The sequence below is a fragment of the Dermacentor albipictus genome, chromosome 2, assembly GCF_038994185.2.
Source record: "Dermacentor albipictus isolate Rhodes 1998 colony chromosome 2, USDA_Dalb.pri_finalv2, whole genome shotgun sequence".
NCBI classification, from domain to species: Eukaryota; Metazoa; Arthropoda; class Arachnida; order Ixodida; family Ixodidae; genus Dermacentor; species Dermacentor albipictus.
In genome coordinates this window covers 79,857,444-79,877,977 of record NC_091822.1, presented here as the reverse complement: position 1 = coordinate 79,877,977, position 20,534 = coordinate 79,857,444, and the positions used below count along the sequence as shown (strand labels likewise).

At 48.2% G+C, this 20,534-nt stretch overlaps 1 protein-coding gene across 1 annotated transcript; it reads left to right on the top strand.

Annotated features, from left to right (window-relative positions):
* Window positions 1-134: 134 nt before the first annotated feature.
* On the top strand, window positions 135-4,978 carry LOC135896092 (X-box-binding protein 1-like). The gene is made up of 4 exons (XM_065424428.2): window positions 135-522; window positions 1,820-1,916; window positions 2,468-2,644; window positions 3,856-4,978. Exons 1-4 carry the CDS (start codon window positions 326-328, stop codon window positions 4,222-4,224), a joined length of 840 nt encoding a protein of 279 aa, XP_065280500.1. The 5' UTR covers window positions 135-325; the 3' UTR covers window positions 4,225-4,978.
* The last annotated feature ends 15,556 nt before the right edge of the window (window positions 4,979-20,534 follow it).

Genomic DNA, 20,534 nt, shown 5'->3' with positions numbered 1-20,534 from the left:
CACTCGCTGATCTCTGGAGCGCGGAAAAAACAAAAACAGACCGCGACTTTCCGCAGCTCCATGACATCATTCGCTCGCGAGCCAATCGGAGGGTGTGCTAGAAGTCGCGGCCCGTCCAATCCGGCAACGCCACGATCTATTCGCCACTTTGCTGGCAGTCAGGCTCTCGTCGACGAAGCGGAATGGTGTCGTAGGGCGTTCACGACTTTTGGCGTAGTTTCGGCTATGCAGCGATCGGCTCTGTTTGTGTCGTACCTACTCGAAGTGATGCCTCTCTGAAGTGTTCGACGTGCTTGCGTCCCACAACCTCGTACCCCGCATCAACATGGGTGTTCCCAAGAGAATCGTGATCACGGCAGTTCGCGACCGTTCTTTGGAGAAAGCAGCTACCACAATCATCGCACCTCGAGATTGGCACGTCAAGTCCGAGATGGAAGTCGCGGAGCCCGTCGTCACCGCTGCGCCCGTGAGGAAAAGGCAGCGGCTCGACCACTTGACGCGGGAGGAAAAGATCATGAGAAGGTGAGTGGCGATCTTTCGTTGCTGTGGGAATGGTGATCGCTTGCGACCGCGCCGGGAGTGTTCCGCCCCATTACGACAAACATGTTTGCTTCCGTTTCGTGTGAGGGAAAGCTCTTCTTTTCCCGAACGGCGTATGTAACAATCGTGCCACCGGCATTCCATTCGCTTCCATCGGCCGTCTAGTGTGCCCCTTCAATCTCACTTTCGCGAACCTGTTCGCCTATGTTTCCTCGATCGATGTATTTTGATCGGTGTAATATGCTGTCCCTGTTCTACGTGCGGATTTCTGTGTCGTATCCACAAGCCTGCGTCGCGAACAGAGTATGCGTTAAACCGCCTACTACTCGCTTGCTGTGTCGATGCCGACCTCGGAGTCGCCACGTCGACGGGATATGGAGAGAGCCGCGTTGGCAGTTGTCGTCGCTTGATCTGTGACGTCAAGCGGCGTTTGTTGTGTGACCACCGTAACCATGGCGACAGCGCCGGCGGCTCTTGCATCAGCCAGTGTGTCTGCGCTTTCGCCGCATCTGACGGATTGTGTTCCGCGAAAGGCTGCGTGATTTGTCTCTGACGCCACGGCTTGAGGGTTGGTTGCGGGTAAAGTGCACTAGAAGTATTCCAGTTCACTGTAGTTGCGGGCTACCTGACATTGGCGTGATTGCGAAACCGCTGTGCCTCGGGTCTTTGACCTTCGTAATAAGATAGCACGCTGCAAGCTTAGCTACGCGACACGCTTAAATGGACACCGTTGCATCAAGTTCATCGCTTGAATAAAATCAACACAGCTGACTCCCAGGGAATTGTTCATAGTAGCTTGCCATCAGTAGTTCCCCTGTATATTGATGGTTTAACATAGCAGACATCCGAGATTACGAGTAGCCCGCCGTAGTTCCTTTAATGGCTATGGTGTTGGGCTTGTAGGCACGACGTCGCGGGATCGAATCTCGGCCACGGCGGCCGCATTTTTCGAGGGGGGCGAAAACACGCTTGTGCTTAGATTTCGGTGCACGTTAAAGAACCCCAGGCGTGCCGCATAATGAGATCGTGGTGTTGCCACGTAAAGTCCCACATTGTTTTTTTGTTTTAGGTTACGAGTATCCTGTGTGTGCGGGTCGAAAAGCGTTGCGAGATGTTGCATTCGGCGCCATCACTTCATCTCATAATTATTTAACGCAGCTAATCGCGTATCTTAAACATCTCGCACCAGTGTGAACTGACTTCTTGTTTCCTTTTTTGTTATGGTGGATATCAGAAGGGATGCTTGAGTGCTCAACGATGCAAATTTGGCCGCTCCCAGGAAACTGAAGAACCGTGTGGCAGCGCAGAGTGCCCGCGACAGAAAAAAAGCAAGGATGGATGAACTCGAGGACCAGGTCACTCAACTGCAGGCAGACGTAAGTGAATTTTTTTTCCTTCTTTTCAGCGTACATTCCACATCAGTAGATTTGCTTTGCACTTACTGTCATCTTTTAGGGATTGTGAGTGCTCACATGACCCCGTGTGAATTACGTTGAGCTTAGTGAAGGTGAGCAGGCCGAGGGTCAAGGTGTGTGCATTTGGTTTTGGGGTTGTGCTGCAGCACTAAAGCGGTTTTCCAGTTCATCTGCTTGTTTAAGTTTGTGCAGCTGGGTTACATTCTGATTACGCGGTTCGTAAATGTTGAGCAACCAATTCTTCAATTCACTTGCAATGGGTTTCTTCCCATGGACAGGAAGTAGCAGCACCACTTGGTATTTCACGTGCCACTATTCAGTATGCTGGTGTAACAGGCCTACGTTTAGAATCTGTGTACAGCTACATAATGCACCAAATTTTCACTGCATTAAGCTTTAACAAGGGTCATAGTGAAATTGACACTTATTGCACCACTTGGTATTGGGGTGCCAGTTCATTTTTGGTAATAAATACCCTTGTAGGAACTGTTGTTTCATTTTTTTTACATCAGAAGATAGCCCTGATGGAGGAGAACCGCCTCCTGCGTGAAAGGCTGGAAGAATGCCAGAGGGAGAACAAGCGACTTGTTGAAAGGCTCGAGGCAAAGCCTACCAGCCAACTTCCTGCACCCATTTCCAAACCCACCACCACCACTTCATCTGAAGCTCCACCAGTTATCAAAGTCGAGGTGAGTAGACAGATAGGCCTGGTACTGTAGTGTTGTTGGAACATGACCTTTTGGACATGGTATGGTTGTCTGTATGCTGTGGCATTGTCGTTTATGCTTTTTAGTTACATTGTGCATTAGTTGTGGTTGCTAGAGCTGCGCAAGGGACATGGCTTTCTCACAGTAGTTGGATGCAGTTTTGCTGCCTGTCATTACAGTACACCTGCTAATGCAGTGGCATTGAATGGCATGCTTCTGTGCACCCATTGAATGCACAGAAGATGCAGATGCACGATGTCTATATTATGTGCACTGTGTTAGCTAGCTCACATTCAGTATTGTGATGGGTAGGTGGTACAAGATAGTGCAGGTTGTATTGTTGTAGTCATTACCTGCTATGGCACAACGAAAGGCCATAGGGATGGAATGAAATGATGCTACAGCTTAAAAGTTTACTCATTTTTAGGGGAGTTTGTAACAGTTACTGTTTTTTACGGAATTGCCAAGATACAAAAACCAGTTGACTTAGAGCATGTTTTTTCTGTTCATTGAAATTATGCCGTAACAGTGAGCCCTTTGGCTTCCTAATAAAATTTAATGGTGCAGACAGATTGAATAAGGTGAACTTTGGGTGACATCTGTTGAGCAGTGTTTTGAAAGGCAACTAAAAACACGTAAATCTCACCTAGAGTAGTAGATTGCACTTCTACTATAGCAGTTCTCGGCCTCACTAAGCAGGCTCTAACCTGGGAAACATTGGACTATACTTGCACAAAGGGGATGTAATTATGGGAAAATATCGTGAAGTTTGCAGCATCACACTAACGCACGTCATTAGTGTTTTCACTTGGACGTAAAACTTTTTCTGTTCAGTAAATCATGTAGGGATTTGAAAGAACCTACCAGTCCAAATTGCCAAAATATTTCTTTAGAGTCTCTTCAAGCCTACACTATAGTTGTCATTGTCGTTTCCTAAAAGTGGCAGTATGTTATGTTAGGGACAGGAGGAAGCAGTTCAATCTTCAGCTGCCTATCATATCAGAGTTACATGATATATTCTTTATATTGGGAGGGACTGTGGTAGCGGCATTGAAGCAATACTAGTAATAACTCATTAAGAACTTGTATAGCAGCATGATCGGCTATGTTGTGTGCAGTTCCTTTTAACCTGCTTGGTGTTGCCTAATTTTGCTCTTTTGTTCTTTCCTTCCAACCTGTTGTGGTCAACGCAGCCGTGTTCATCACCAGAGACCAGAGCAAGCAGCGGTTCCGTTGAGTATGCATCGCTCATCAGTGGACCTCTGCAGCAGGACCAGGTTCCGCTGCGGGCTCTTGCTCTCTGGATGATGCAATTCGGCTTCTGGCAGCTGATGACGAGTGCGATGACCTCTTCGCCCTGCTCCAAGAGTGCAGCCAGAACCTGCTCGAAGGAGGCATGCCCCTCACAGAGGACATCCCTTCTCTGCCTGTTCCTGCTGCTGCTGCTCCAACGGCGGCAGCAACAACAACAAAGCCCAGGCAATCGCCTGGTCGAAAACGGAGCGCCTCCTCACGTATGGTGGGGGCCTCACCAGAAGAGCTGGACTCCATCAAAGAACTGATCCACTTCGACCATGTCTACTACAAACAGGAAGATGGCAGTAGCGCAGGCACAGCTGATGTTGCCATGGAAGATGCCTCAACAACTGTAGTAGCAGTGACAGCGTTGGCTGCCCCTTCCCCCGCCCCAGTCTCGGTGATGGCCCCAGTGTCCCCCGCGTCAGTCATTGAGGTTGAGGACACCGTGGTTGTCATCGACGACTGCCCTTCCCCGGTTCCTGGAAGCCCCAATTCGGTCCCCCTCAATCTGGATTTCGCTTGTGACGAGAGCAGTGACGCGCAGGGATCTGGCCTTCCACAAGAGGCTTTGTCATTGTCACCACAAATGTTCAAGATGGCTGCCAGTCCATCGGCACACAGCACAGAGACCGGCTACGAGTCTGCAGTGTCTCCACTGAGCGACTGCAGCTTCCGGGAGGACAGCCTTTTTGATGACTCTCCGCCCTGGGAAGACCCCCTGTCGGAACTGTTCCCGGCACTGGTGTGAAGGAAAAATAGAGGACTATAGCGAAAAAGACTGCACGTGTGTGGGAAATGGGATGGAGAAAGTGGACAGTGTCCTTTTATCTTTTTCTGTCACTATCAGCATGCACCCCCTAATTTATGGACTTTCAGCGGAAAGCAAAAAGCTGTACATAGTGTAATATATGCATACAAAGTTTTCTGTTGCTGGCAGTAGTGCTGTTGCTGCTGCTACTATTTTGTTGGCGCTCTTGTATGATAATTAAAGCTGGCTTGCGTATACCTGTTTGTAAATAGTGGTTGTGTTTGTTCTTTTTTTGCTCAGAATGCTCGATCTTTAGACCATAGTCGACAGGAGTTGAGGCATTTCGGTACCTTAATCATTGAATATAAAAGCATTGCTAGTGAAGTTGGGTTTTGCAACTTTCGGGGATATTTAAGAGCACTGCAGGAGTTAATCCTAAAACATACTGTAAAAATTTTGCTACGAAATTCAGCTCCTTCGTTATATTGCCGCAGAGAGCTCTCCACATGCCAGTTATGAGCACTCTCATGAGGCACCTTTCCAAGCGTCTCATCGCTAAAACCGATTACTCGTTGCATCGCCATTAGAAGAGCGCCAGCAACGCCTCGCGCATGACGATGCAGCGCATGTCTCCCGTGCACGCGCTCACGGCAGCGGCCAAGTCTGCCATCCAATGAGAAGCCACGGCGTCGCTCTTGGCCTTCGGGGCGCGTGAAAAGTGCGTTCGGCGGAGGGACTCGGTTGACTGTGGAATAGGCTCCTGTTAACTCTTCTTTTAAAGTGTGTAAATGCTTAATATTGAGTTTCCGGGCATAAGTTCACCCACAATAAGCCAGTGTGTTTAGTGTGCTTCATTGAAGAGTGCTACAATATCAGGCTGCTCTGTATTTGGAGTTCCAGCTACAAGCATTCATACCTTTAAGCTTGCTCCAAAAGCTGTTTCAGCAGTCCCGCTTTGCTTTTAAGTAATACAGGCTGGTGCAGACGTGGCAGTATAAAGTAATTGCACCAAGCTCTGCACATTCGCTGGCTCGCACTGCAGAGATTTTGGCTGGACAACTAAATTATTTGGTATAGCAGAAAAGTGTGTCTTGCAATCCTTGTGCACTTGTTTCATTTGAATGTGAAGCTTTATTTGCCTCGTGCGAAGCACTTTGTGGTAGGTAGGTTCTTGTCCCGGATAACATGCCGTGGGCGCAGTTGTCATGCTGCCTTTATTGTCATTCTATGGTCATTATCGTGCCATCGTTGTGCCACACAATCACTTGCCTCACACAGATGCATGATATCTTGTAGCACACTGCAAATTGAAACTAGGCTAGATAGCCACCTGTTTGCAAAATGCTTCACGTAACATTTACACACTGTGTTGGATCTGCGTAAAATTCAAAGCACAGCTTTATTTGCCTCTTTTCCTTAATGTGCTTGAACAGCTGTCTGGCAAACTAAAGCTGGGCCAATCATGGAGAACTTATCCAGAAATGGTGACTTGGCCATCTTAGTACTAGTGCATGATGTGTGTCTCTAGCAATGGTTCTAATGCGGTTTGTAGTGCAGGCCGAGTCTAGGGGCAGTGTAATCTCGTGGTACCCAGGCACCTCATAACGTTAACTGATGCAGCGAACCATTCCCCACTAACGCCAACAGCAGTATCTTTGCAAATGGACTGCAAAGCCATCTGTCGACTTTTGACCATCATCATCTGATTGTTTTGGTCTTTATTTCTTCTTTAGAGGTGTTCGAAGAACGACATTTCTTAAAATAATTGACTAGAAATAATTGAGAAAGAGGACCGTAGTCTATCAAGTAGTATACTGAACATTTCACACTTCTAATTAAAGTAAAATAAAAGCTCTGTGTGGAGTTCGGAAGGTAAAAATAAAAAGTCTTGGTATGACCGAGGAATATGGCAACGAGGGGTTCTTCTTTTTTTTATTTACAACCACATGAAGATAATGAAGACTGAAAGTACAAGGTGCTGCAACTTAATAATTTAAAAGTAGAGAGAATAAGTGATAAGGGACGAGACAAACGGGCAACATTTCGCAAGTGGGAGCCAAGCCCATTTGCGTTACGTACGTAATACGGGCTGCCGTGGTGGCCGTACTCTGGTTACAGTGAACTACAAGGCTTCTAGTTCACTACTCTGGTGTAGTGTATGTGTGCTAGATGTAGCCATCGGAGAGCTATACTCTAGCCACCATAGCTAGACAGCACCATTCACCGCTATGGCGGTGAATGTGGTACACCCAAGTGTACGTGTCATGTACGTACGCTACGTGAACCGAGGAGCAGGCAACTTGTGTACTGTCTTATCGCATGAACTGGGGTGCCAAAGTCGAGTCTCGCTATGCAACAGGCAATTAAGGAAAATAAAGGAAATCGAGATGCTCGATTCTTTAAATGAGTACCTGTGGCGTAGCTATAGGTCGTCTGGCACCTTAGGCCCATAGGTCTTCCGTCCCCCCCCCCTCCCCCCTCCACCAGGTGTAGTCGGGAAGGCCAGGATATCGAAAATTTCCAGGGAAGGCCGGAGGGGGAGGGGTTATATTTCAGCACCAACACAGCCGCCTTGGATACCACGCATGCCACCCCCTTCGCTTTCGTTCCCAGAGATCACGAATATAGCAGGTATACAGGTTTTATTTTCTGCACCAAATAACACAGGGAGCTGCGCTGATAACTTTTGATAAGCGCATTCGTACGTCTGCTGTTAGACACTCTCGGTAGCCAATACAGGTGTGGCATGGTGGAAAATATGGCTGTCAAGCAAAAAAATAAATTTTCACGAAGTTTCAATTAGCGGTTTTAGAGGCAAGATTGCATTTGCAAAATGAAAGCCCCACAGTCAAATATTGCCAAACAAAGACTTCACAAAAATCGTCGCAGGTACTACGGCGTGCAGTATTTGAGCTATGGGCAGCCCTGTAACCAATCGAACATTAAACAGCACGTGTGTGACACTGGTCTCCCCACCCTATTAGAATATGCCACCGCTTCCCTACTGCGCAGGCCCCAAGCTATGACAATTACAGAGTTCTTTTCATTCTGATCCATAAAGCCTTTCTTTCCAAGTTCTCAGGAGCCGTCAAATGCATCGATTGGCCTACAGTTAAATAAACCTTCAAAGAGTGCTGTCGAGATGACATGCCACCCAGCCTAGGGGATGCAATGAAAGGTGCGTTACAGGGTGCCACACATTCGATTTTGAATAGCTCCGAACGTACCGAATTCGACATCGAGTTAGTAAACGGTTTGGGCTTGTTGGTTTTCCATCCTGGTGTTAACAGCACCAAACGTAGACGAGACAGGAGACCAGAAGACGACACCACAAGCGCCTAGGGCCGATTTACGCTCGAGCCGCCCATCGCCGCAAGCCGCACCGCACGCTTGCGGTCGCGCGGAAAATTGCACGTATCCAGCACTTGTGCACAAATTACCATTCACATTGTGTGCACAGTGTATACCTTACACATTGTAAACCAAAACTTGTGCACAAGTGTTTGATACGTGCAATATTTCGCGCGACCGCACGCGTGCGGTGCGGCTTGCGGCGATGGGCGGCCCGAGCGTAAAATCGTGTCGTCTTCCCGCCTCGTGTGCCGTCTACGTTTGGTGCTATTAACACCAGGATCGAGTTAGAGAAACTTCGGGCAATTCGCCGGCGTGCGGAACGAAGATATAGGCGCACAAAGTGCATTTATGATTTGAAATTGGCCAGACGCACACAGAAAATACAGCGTCGTAAAAAGCTGGTTTCACAGCGATGGATGCCTTTCTGCGAGTCTATGGATCCCCGAAAGCCTCTGTCTCTTATAAGGAGAACTGTTCGTGGCCTCCGTGCAACCCCTGGGCAGCGCCACCCATTTAATTTCTTCGCTCTTTACCTACAATGCAAAGAAAGTGAAGGCGCAGAATCCTTCTATAGGAGGATTGCCGGTGAAGCAAGTTCCACGGGAATGCACGCTCACGACCACTCACCATTCTAACGTGACACCCGCATGGAGTGCCCCCTTTCTCTGGAGGAACTCGAGTCTGCGCTTGCTTTGTGCAGGCATTCCTCAGTGCCAGGACCAGATGCAATTACATACGGCGCTCTGTTCAACCTCGATTAACGAGCTCGAAAAGCACGCCTGCTCCTGCGCAACAACTCGTGGCAGACTGGCACGGTTCCCCAGGAATGGAAGCCAACTCGTCTGATTCCGCTTCCCAAATCTGGCAAGTCGCCTTTGAACATTATGTCATACCGTCCGATTGGCCTTGCTAGTTGTGTAGGAAAAGTAATGGAAAAGATGGTTCTAACCCATCCAGAGTGGTACCTAGAGCACTATGAATTTTATCCAAACACACGCTGACAGGATTCAGGCGCCGTCGTTCATCTGTAGACAACGTTGTCGACTTGGTAACGTACGTCGAATTCCAGAAGGCTTGTAAACGCTTGTCTTCTGCCTTGTTTCTAGTCATTAAAAGAGGTTGCGATAACATTACCCTTGAAGCCATCCTTAAAGCGTTAGAAGCAATAAGACTTGGTGCTAGATATATCTCTAGGTTCGTAGCTATAGCTACGTTCATGGGTTTATGATTGACAGAGACTTGTCCAGCAGAACTCCTCACGTGAACCACGTGAAAAAGCGACTGATTGCTATTTGTCATCTGCTCAGGTTCTTTGCAGGAAAGAACTGGAATGTGTCCTCACAATCCATGTTACAGCTGTTTGTTGGGTTCTTCCGGTAGAGCCTACCTGTTATATCACACACATGCAAAACCAACTTGCTTACGATTCAGAGCATTCAAGCCGAAGCTCTGAGGATATGCCTTGTATTACCACAAATTACATCAATGGCTGAAACCATTGCGATTGCTCAAGATTATTCAATTACGACGCACCTCGCAGTCGAGACAATGCGTGCACATGTCAGGCACATTGCCCGGCCCTTTTGCCACCACACCGCCGCACTGACCATGGAAAGACCCGGCACGTTATTTAGCACAACTCTCAGCGCATATCGTGCCGCACTTATATCAGGGTACACACCTGTGGCCAGGCTGGTGTCGCCTCCAGGGTGTTTGTGCCATGCTGAATCACACCTCATAATTCCAGGACATCATAAAAAGTCAGGTCTACCACCGTCCGCATTAAAGCAATTGAGCTTACTTCTGTTGTACGAGAGATATAGTAACCATATACACATCTATACTGACGGATCGATCGACTACATCGACCAGTTCTGGCGGTGCTGTGTTTATACCGACGAGAGGAATAACATTGCGGTTCAAGACGTCACATGTCATGACGTCCACGGCTGCAGAACTCGCGGCTATGCGCAGTGTGCTTCAATTTATTGACACAGAGAGTCCTGGTACATGGGTCTTGTTTTCCGACTCGAGACCGCCTTTACACTGCATGCAATCAGTTCTCTGACATAGAGGTCACGAACAGCTAACATACGAAATTGTCAACTTCATCACAACGTCAAACAGAAAGACCACGAAATTAGTTTTCGCTGGATACTTGGCCATTGCGGGACCAGTGGAAATGATGAAGCAAAGCTGGCCCAGAGGCACGCCAAGAACAACACCGCGTACCCCTTCCCCTTTCCAGGACACGCTGCAAGGTAGCTTCGTCACCTGGCACGCCAGCTCGCTTTAACAGAGTGGAACACTCAAAATATAAGGCACACCAGGTTGCACGAACGGGACCTTTCGCCCCAGTTCTGACCTCCACCCGGGCTGCACCAACGTGATGCATCGCTTCTATACTGGTTGTGGTTGGAAGTGGCTTTCACGAAGACGTACACTACTTTGATTGGAATGACCGACAGTGCTGCGTGCGACGTCTGCGGCGGCGACGAGAACATCGAACGCTTATTGTGCCACTGTGATCGATTTCAGTCGGAAAAAGCAACATTGTCTATCCTATTGCGACCACTGGACGATCGGCCGTTGTCCGTGCAGGGGCTACTTGAAGACCGTCCCTATCGCTCGTCGACCCACAAAGCTGTGAAGGCACTTGTGTCTTTCTTACGGGAGCCTGGCCTATCTGATCGCCCTTGACTTGCTCAGGCCCTCCGCGTGCGTGCGCGAGCTCACCCAACACCCGGCGATGTTCTTTGCAAGTCAACTTGCAAAGAACATGTCTTACTATCAAGTACAATTGCCGGTAAAGAGACATGGCTAGGAGTAGTTTATTTAGGGACGGGACAAATGCAGGCAAGAGAACAAGGATCTAGTGAAGTGTCTCAGTGACGATATAAAGCAGCTTGGAGTTTGGATTCTGCTGGGTGACAAGAATGGCCACTTCGAGGATGTGGATTGATACACAGATTGTAACGGGAAGTTGATGCTAGACTTATATGAGTGACACAACCTGGTTATAGCAAATAGAGAAACTAAGTGTGAGGGACAAATCACGTACGTGGGAAGGCGGAAGCAAATGTTCCAAAATCCACGTCCGCAGGGATAGACGAAATTCCAATCAAGTTAATTAATGAACATGGCCTAAGAAACAAGGAAACGCTTATAAAAGCATTGAAGGCAGTCATAACAAATAAGTAAATTCCGCACACGTGGAAAGAGAGTAAAATGAATTTCATTTATAAAGGGAAAGGCCATAAGACGACCATAAAATCCTTCCGACCAATTACGATAACATTAGTTATATATAGGGTGGCGATGCACGCGGTGAAATTAAAAATGCACTCATGGGTAGAAAGTAATAGAATACTCAGAGAACTTCAGAATGGTTTCAGAAGTGGTAGGCGCTTAAATGATAGCCTGTTCGGGCTTACCCAATGCATATAAATAGCTAAAGCGGAAAATAGACATGTATTTAGCCTTGCTGGACATAAGCGGTGCATACGACAACGTGAACAGGGAACTCGTGTGGAACATATTAAAAGATGAATGTATTCACGAGGTAATTGATTTCCTACAGGAAGTATATCGGGAAAATAATTTTGCAATAACATATGGGAAGGAATTAAGAGCCCGACAACTGTGGAGGCACACAAAGGATTTAGGCAAGGTTGTCCTCTATCACCGCTGCTGTTCATACTTTTTATGGTAAGTATGGAAAGAAGGCTACAAGGAAGCAATCTAGGGTATCATTTGTCGTACAGATTAGGCAGAAATATTGTTGAGCAACGACTACCCGGTTTAATGTAAGCGGACGATATTGCACTGTTAGCAGGTAGCCAGGAAGACTTGCAAACTCTGGTTAATTACTGTGGAGACGAAGGAAACAGTCTAGGTTTCAGTTTTAGTGCAGCTAAGTCCGGTGGGACGTTTTTCAACGATACAAATGATCAGGAGCTTACAATACAAGGCCATGAAATACCCCGAGTGGCCGAATACAACTATCTCAGGGTACGGATAAACAAAGGGCAGATGTAGACGGAAAAGCACGAACAGTCTCTCATAGCGAAAGGGCGAAGAGATGCCAGGGGAATGAAACAGGGCATTGTGGGGTTACAACAGGTATGAGGTACTGAGATGGATTTGGAAGGGAGTAATGGTGCCGGGGCTTACTTTCGGGAATGCGGTCCTGTGCTTAAGGGTAGAAGTTCAGTCGAGAGTAGAAGTAAATCAGAGAGCTGTTGGAAGATTAGCACTAGGTGCCCACGGGAAAACCACAAACGAAGCAGTACAGGGGGATATGGGCTGGGCATCGTTCGAAGCACGGGAAGCTCAGAGTAAAATCCTATAAGAAAAATGCCTGACGAAATTGGACGATAACAGGTGGGCAGCTAAGGTATTTAAATACTTATACAGAAGGAGTGTTGACTCACAATGGCGGAAAAGAACTAGGAAGCTAACCAGTAAGTATGCCAGACAAGAGGACGGAGAAAGACAGAGCATTAATCGGCAGGTTAAAAACGCGGAAGGTAATAATTGGATAAATTCAATGGAAAAGAAGCATAGTGTTGAACTATATCGATACTGGAAACAGCAGATGGGGAAGGAATCGTTTTATGATAACTCAAGAGGCAGTGCCCTACTCTTTGAAGCTAGGTCAGGATGTTTTAGAACGCGGAGCTATAGAAAGAAATTTCACAAAGAAGACACATGTACTGTGTGTGGTAAATATGTAGAAACAATAGAACACCTCATATAAAAATGTGATGGTATCCATCCCGATGTCGATGCGGGCACAGTCACGCTGCTTGAGGCCCTAAGGCTTAGAAATAACAATAGTCATGTAAATAAATATGCGGTGGAAATTAGTAAAAAGCGATTAGAGGATTGGTGGCTCAAAAGCAGAGAGGTGACATAAGGTTAAAGGTGTAGGAAGCTAGGTCATTTAAAGAAAGTGGCGAATTTTAATTACTTACAACGCAGTTAAACAAGAATAAGCAGTTGAGCATGGTGGTAACCGCCATCACCCCGTTTCGAAGGGGACGCTCCTACCTTTCGTCCATCCATCCATCTACCTAAATTAGAGCCACCAGAAGACGTCCCAGAAAACTTCCGGTCTATCATGTTCACCTATGTTTACACTTGGTTTACGTGGCCACGTCTCAGCTTTTCTGAGTAGGCTGCCGCAGTTTCTTCGCTAAAATCTTTTCCCGAAGCGGTCCTTTCTTCCTGTGCTGCGAAATTCGTGTACTCCCTAAACATTGTTCCAAAAACTTAAATCTCGTCACTGGCAACAAGTTTGAAAATGTCCTTATACGCTGAAAAATGGTCAGACATTTAAGAGGATTGGTGGCTCAAAAGCAGAGAGGTGACATAGGGTTAAAAGTGTAGGAAGACGTATTTAAAGAAAATGGCGAATTTTAATAACTTCCAATACAGTTAAACAAAAATCAAAAGCTGAGCATGGGGGCACTGCCATCACCCCGTTTCAAAGGGGACGCTCCTACCTTTCATTCATCCATCAATCCACCCCCTACACAAGAAGGCCTGAGTGCTCGGCGAGTGACGTCACGGAGAAGAAGCCGATGGCGCGCTTGGGAATACGGGTTGAAAGAAGGGATGGCGGCTTGGTTCACCTAGCAGCAGTACGGTTCCATTGACCACTCCACACTCCTTCTTCAGTCGAAAGGGCGCAATGAGCAGCAGGCACCTTACAAAGCATTTCTTTAGGCGCAAAGATACAAAGCTGCTTTGTAAAGCTTGTGCAGGTATTGATGCCAACAGCTTTTTATAGCGTCGCGCTTTGTCGCCTTTGTAATGTACGTTTTTTGTGCATTATTATTATTATTACTGTTGTTATAATTATTATTTATTATACCCCATACTTCATCCCTATTACTTCGAGTAAATTGAATCCATAAAAACATTTCCTTCCTTATTTTTGTACTTATGCTTTTTATAGCGCGGCAATGATGAATGTAACGCACTCCATTAGCTTCACAATTGCGTATAAACAATTTTATAGGGGACGCATGTACTTATTTCAATCTAGATTATGCTTAAACGAATAATTTCGCTTTCTACACACTAATTACCGCAGTGCACTAATTTACAACAACTCAATGAATAAGTTTAGCTATGGGATATAAAACATTCGTGCAGCTATTTACAAGGAAACAGCTGCCTTATTGTGCAGAGTTTCAGATTTTCTCTTCCTTGCCTTAGCATTGGCATCCAATATTTTGTTATTCATCTTGCCGCAGTAGTTCTTCAATAAAATTTTCGTGCTGCAGCACTAAAGGTACCTCAACACAAATTCACATTTGTGTCCATCGTCCCAGGCGTCGAACTCTGAGGAATCATCATTGTCAAGCAGTTCAAGCGTGAGGTCAGTGACTAAACAACGTGGGTTCGGCAGATTAATAAATTCCTCCTTCGCTGATAGTTGCTTAACAACCACGTAGTTGTGTGCGACAGCACTGACGGCAAATATAGCTGGATAGAGAAATTCTCCCTTGTCAAGTTGTTTCACGAGAAAGTACCGTCCAAAAAGTCGTACCTTTTTTCTGTCAGTGCGTCCCTGCATTTCGAACAGTTGAGCTTTTTCAATGTAGGGTACACGGCATAGCCTGTATTTTTCAATAGTAACTGTTTAAAGAAGTTCTGAACATCTTACCCTGGAGTGCTGTGATACAATGAAGTCTGCACGTGGTATCGCCCCAATCTAGGCACTCTGGGCTTCTTCATGTTGCGGAAACTTGAAGACATGATTTTTCTGCCCCGATTTGTAATTGCTCCAGCAATTGGGCACGCAACACTTATTAGGCATATCTTGGCATTACACTCCACGTTCCGGGGCAATGAAGACTCGCGGTACACACAATCGCAAGGACAGCACAAGTGTTGAGACTACATGCACTGGTCACGTCTAGAAAAATATGTGCGTTCGGAAGCATGCAATAGCATGGCCGAGCATGCCGGGACTTGTTTAACCCCGAAGCTATACAAGGAGCGGCAGGGCTCCTGGAACTAATTGAACTGTTGTCGCCGCTTTCGTACCCTCGGTCTTCTCCGAATAGCCGGGATTGACCATTGTATATCTGCCGCGCTTCATTTTCAAAACTGGTGCGCCGCTCGTAGCTTCGTAGCACGCTGCACGGAACTTCTATGTTGGCCTCTTGTGCGTGACGTAGCTCAAGGAGAGAGGGTCAGCCAGAAGGCCTTAAGTTCTCTAGAGGGTGTTGGCCGAGCATGCCGGGACTTGTTTAACCCCGAACTATTCAAGGAGCGGCAGGGCTCCTGGAACTAATAGAATTGTTGTCGCCGCCGTCGTCCCCTCGGTCTTTTCTGAATAGCCGGGGTTAACCATTGTATATGTTCCGCGCTTCATTTTCAAGGATCGACTTTTGGGCGAGTTGGTACTGGTTGAACATCTTGAAGGGGCAGCGCAAAAAGACGATGACAGAAGGCAGGCACACACAGGACAGCGCTGACCTGTGTGTTCCTGCCTTCTGTCATCGTCTTTTTGCGCTGCCCCTTCAAGGTGTTCATTTTCAACACATGTGCGCCGCTAGTGGCTTCGCAGCGCGCTGCATGGAACTTCTATGTGGACCTCTTCTGCGTGACCTCACTCTCATCTACCTCCTCTATCTCATCTTCCTATTATCCCTTTCCCGTCCTCCAGAGTAGGGTAGCCAACCAGACGCATTCCTGGTTAACAGCCTTGTCTTCTCTCTTTATTTCCTTCTACACCCTTTCCCCTTCCTCCAACGCCGAGTAGCAGGTCAGAACATTGATTCAGGTGACCTCCCAGCTTTTTTATCACAATAAATACCTCTCTCTTTTTCCTTCTTCTTCTCCTGCTATTGGCAAATGCGATTATACGAGCAGTGGCACGACCACAAAGTTGGAAACGGAGTAGAGCCCACTTTGCTTCGATTCCTGGCGTCACCATGCAAAAAAATAGAAGGCCGCTATGAAACCCGTGCCAACGAAAGCTTGCGCTACTGTTGGTCTGCACTCGCAGTGGAAAGTATAGAAAGATCGACGTCACTGGGGCACTTTTTCATATTTGTTTCGGCACTGCCGTAATGGGCTGCCCGCAGTGCCAAAGAACTGCAGTCCGTTCGCGCCTGTCGACGGGCACACCTGTTAACTTTGCACCGTCGCTCTTGAGGCACGCTTCGCCGTAAACGCGAGCGCCGGGCGCGCTCGTTCAGCGGCCACAGGAGGAATCTTCTATTGCCGCTGTTTTTGTTCTTCTTCACAGCGTAGACTATGAGCCACATCGGCTGGCTGTATGTTCAGCCACGCCTGCTCCGAGCATGAGCGCACCACACAAGCGGGCACATGAAACGTTAGCGACTACTTAGCGAATAAAATTGTTTAGGTCGCACATTGGCGCAATTGTTATGTAGGATGTTGGTAAACTGTAGCCGACAATTAGCGGCACTATACACATGTAGTAGTACATCGGGTACATGAGCTCGGGCTGCTGGTTACCGGAGCATTCTTTACCATTGACGCCCAGTCAAGCCGGCGGAAAGAGGCGGGTCTTCAGACATATATGACACCCCCCCCCCCCCCTCAACTGGCACCTGGACCTCCCCCCCCCCCGTTACTACGTCATTGATGAGTACGCATTTCCATGCCGACCCTACAAAAAGAAAAAAAAATCACGAGCCATTCCACTCTTAGAAGGTCGATGACCAGCAAATATGTTTAGCGCACGACACAGAGGCGAATAAGAATATTGACAAAGGTATGAACGTATTTATTGTTCTAATCTGTGGTCATCGTGGCGATATAGGTACGCACACACATTCGCGTATCACCTCTGTTATTAAATGTGTCCGTTACATAATACAATGGCTTATACCCGCTATGGCTCATATCCCCCCTCTCCCCCTCCTCCCCATTACGACGACGAAAGAGAAATTTTACAATCTTTCTCACATCTACAGCGACTCCATAGCCGCTATCATAGCTTTCGAAAAGGGCACGGTCTGCGCACAGGCTCTCCGAATTGTCACAAAGAAAGAGATCAAGAACCACGTCATATTGTCACGTGGTGGTGACGTTAAGAACACAGTAGCAATACTGTGATAGACAAAACTAACTTTTATTGGGCGAACCTGTGCCCACAAAACAGGCTACACTTATAGCGCAACGATAGCGGCGAACACGCTCGGCGATCGTCGAAAATCTGATCAGCGGGTCAAGCGCGTCGGCTTTTATACAGCAATCATCGAATGTTCCAGATTAAACGTTGCGACCCGCATGCCTTCTAAAATGTTCTACACCATTCGTGTCAAGCGATGAAATCAGATAACACAACGTTCGGCGACAACAGACAGCGGATAGAAGCATCGATAACTTTCCAGAAACTTCGGACACATGCAGGCGCGTCCCGCGCTGTGCGATAACATTTGTTAGGCGACAATACTTGTCGCCCGATAAAGACAAGTACACGTGTCAATACCCCCCCCTTAAAAAGCATCGACCCGATGCTGCAAACAAACGAAAGTAATAAGTAAGCACTCATAGCAAAGAAAACAAAAACAATATAAGGAAAGTTCGTTAGCGTCCGTAAAATGGTTTAAGACGCACCACGTGGACAGCTTCAGGTCGTGCCCGACGTCGCTGTGAATGCGAAATGCCGTCTGGCACGACCTCATAGTCCAGCGCGCCAATACGTCGGATGACCTTGTAGGGTCCGAAATAGCGTCGGAGTAGCTTCTCACTGAGTCCTCGTCGGCGTATCGGTGTCCAAACCCAAACACGGTCGCCGGGCTGGTACTCAACAAAGCGTCGTCGGAGGTTGTAGTGTCGGCTGTCGGTCCTCTGTTGGTTCTTGATCCGTAGGCGGGCGAGCTGTCGGGCTTCTTCGGCGCGCTGGAGATAGCTAGCGACGTCAACATTCTCTTCGTCAGTGACGTGGGGCAGCATGGCGTCGAGCGTCGTCGTCGGGTTCCTGCCGTAAACCAGCTTAAACGGCGTGATCTGTGTTGTTTCTTGCACCGCCGTGTTGTAAGCGAATGTTACGTACGGCAGGACGGCATCCCAGGTCTTGTGTTCGACGTCGACGTACATCGCTAGCATGTCGGCGAGGGTCTTATTCAGCCGCTCCGTAAGACCATTCGTCTGCGGGTGGTAGGCCGTGGTCCTCCTGTGCCTTGTCTGACTGTATTTCAGAATGGCTTGGGTGAGCTCTGCTGTAAAGGCCGTTCCTCTGTCGGTGATGAGGACTTCTGGGGCGCCGTGTCGAAGCAGGATGTTTTCGACAAAGAATTTCGCCACTTCGGCTGCGCTACCTTTCGGCAGTGCTTTAGTTTCAGCGAAGCGGGTAAGGTAGTCTGTCGCCACGACAATCCACTTATTTCCGGTTCTTGACGTCGGAAAGGGTCCCAGCAAGTCCATCCCGATCTGCTGGAATGGTCGGCAAGGAGTCTCGATTGGCTGTAGTAATCCGGCTGGCCTTGTCGGCGGTGTCTTGCGTCGCTGACAGTCTCGGCATGTTCTGACATAACGGGCGACGTCGGCGGTCAGGCGCGGCCAATAATACTTTTCCTGTATCCTCGATAGTGTCCGGGAAAAACCGAGGTGTCCAGCGGTCGGATCGTCATGTAGGGCGTGCAATACTTCTGGACGAAGTCCTGACGGGACAACAAGAAGGTATACGTGGCGCGGACTGGTGAAAAGTTCTTCTTCACGAGGAGATTGTTTTGAAGCGTGAAGGAAGATAATCCGCGCTTAAATGCCCTGGGGACAACGTCGGTGTGCCCTTCCAAATATTCCACCAGGCCTTTTAGCTCCGGGTCTGCCCGTTGCTGTTCACCGAAGTCTTCCGCGCTTATCATGCCAAGGAAGGCGTCGTCATCTTCGTCATCTTGCGGCGGCGGGTCAATGGGGGCGCGTGATAGGCAATCGGCATCGGAGTGTTTTCGTCCGGACTTGTAGGTTACAGTGATGTCGTATTCCTGTAGTCTGAGGCTCCACCGCGCCAGTCGTCCTGAAGGATCCTTTATACTCGCTAGCCAACACAACGCGTGATGGTCACTGACGACTTTGAATGGCCTGCCATAAAGATAAGGGCGAAATTTAGCTGTAGCCCAAACGATGGCGAGGCATTCCTTTTCGGTCGTAGAATAGTTGCCTTCCGCTTTTGACAGCGACCGGCTAGCGTAAGATATCACCTGTTCAACTCCGTTTTTCCTCTGGACTAGAACGGCACCGAGGCCTAGGCTACTGGCGTCAGTATGGATTTCTGTATCGGCGTACTCGTCGAAGTGCGCAAGTACAGGAGGCGACTGCATGCGTCGTTTGAGTTCTTCAAATGCGTCGGCCTGCGGCGTTTCCCACTTGAACTCAACATCACATTTAGTTAGACGTGTCAACGGCTCGGCGATGCGTGAAAAGTCCTTGACAAAGCGCCTGTAGTAGGCACACATGCCAAGGAATCGACGCACTGCCTTCTTGTCGGTGGGCTGCGGGAACTTTGCGATGGCAGCTGTTTTCTGGGGGTCGGGGCGTACTCCGGATTTACTGATGACGTGGCCTAGGAACAGAAGCTCGTCGTAAGCGAAGCGGCATTTTTCTGGCTTCAGAGTGAGCCCTGATGACTTGATGGCCTCTAGTACTGTCGTAAGCCGCCTAAGGTGATTCGTCGAAATTTTCGGCGAAGACGACGACGTCATCCAAGTAAACAAGGCAGGTCTGCCACTTCAATCCTGCTAACACCGTGTCCATGACGCGCTGGAAAGTTGCAGGCGCCGAGCAGAGTCCGAATGGCATGACCTTGAACTCGTAGAGGCCGTCTGGCCTGATGAAGGCGGTCTTTTCGCGATCTCTCTCGTCAACTTCTATTTGGCAGTAGCCAGATTTGAGATCCATCGACGAGAAGTACTTAGCGTTGCAGAGCCGATCCAATGCGTCGTCTATCCGTGGAAGGGGGTATACGTCCTTCTTCGTGATCTTGTTCAGACGGCGATAATCGACGCAGAAACGTAGGGTTCCGTCCTTTTTCCTCACCAGGACAACAGGGGATGCCCACGGGCTTTTCGACGGCTGGATGATGTCGTCGCGCAGCATTTCGTCGACTTGTTCTCTTATAGCTTCGCGTTCTCGCAGCGAAACTCGGTAAGGGCTTTGGCGGAGTGGTCGAGCGTACTCCTCGGTGATTATGCGATGCTTGGCGACTGGTGTTTGTCGAATCCTCGATGTCGTCGAAAAGCAGCCTTTGTATCGTCGGAGCAGACTTCTGAGCTGCTGTTGCTTAATCACTGGGAGACTTGGATTAATGTCGTAGTCTGGTTCGGGAACCATGGTCGTCGGGGTAGATGCGGCGGAATCCGAGAGGACAAACGCATTACCGGTTTCCAGAATTTCCTCGATGTACGCGATCGTCGTGCCCTTGTTGATGTGCTTGAACTCCTGGCTGAAGTTTGTCAGCAACACTTCAGTTTTCCCTCC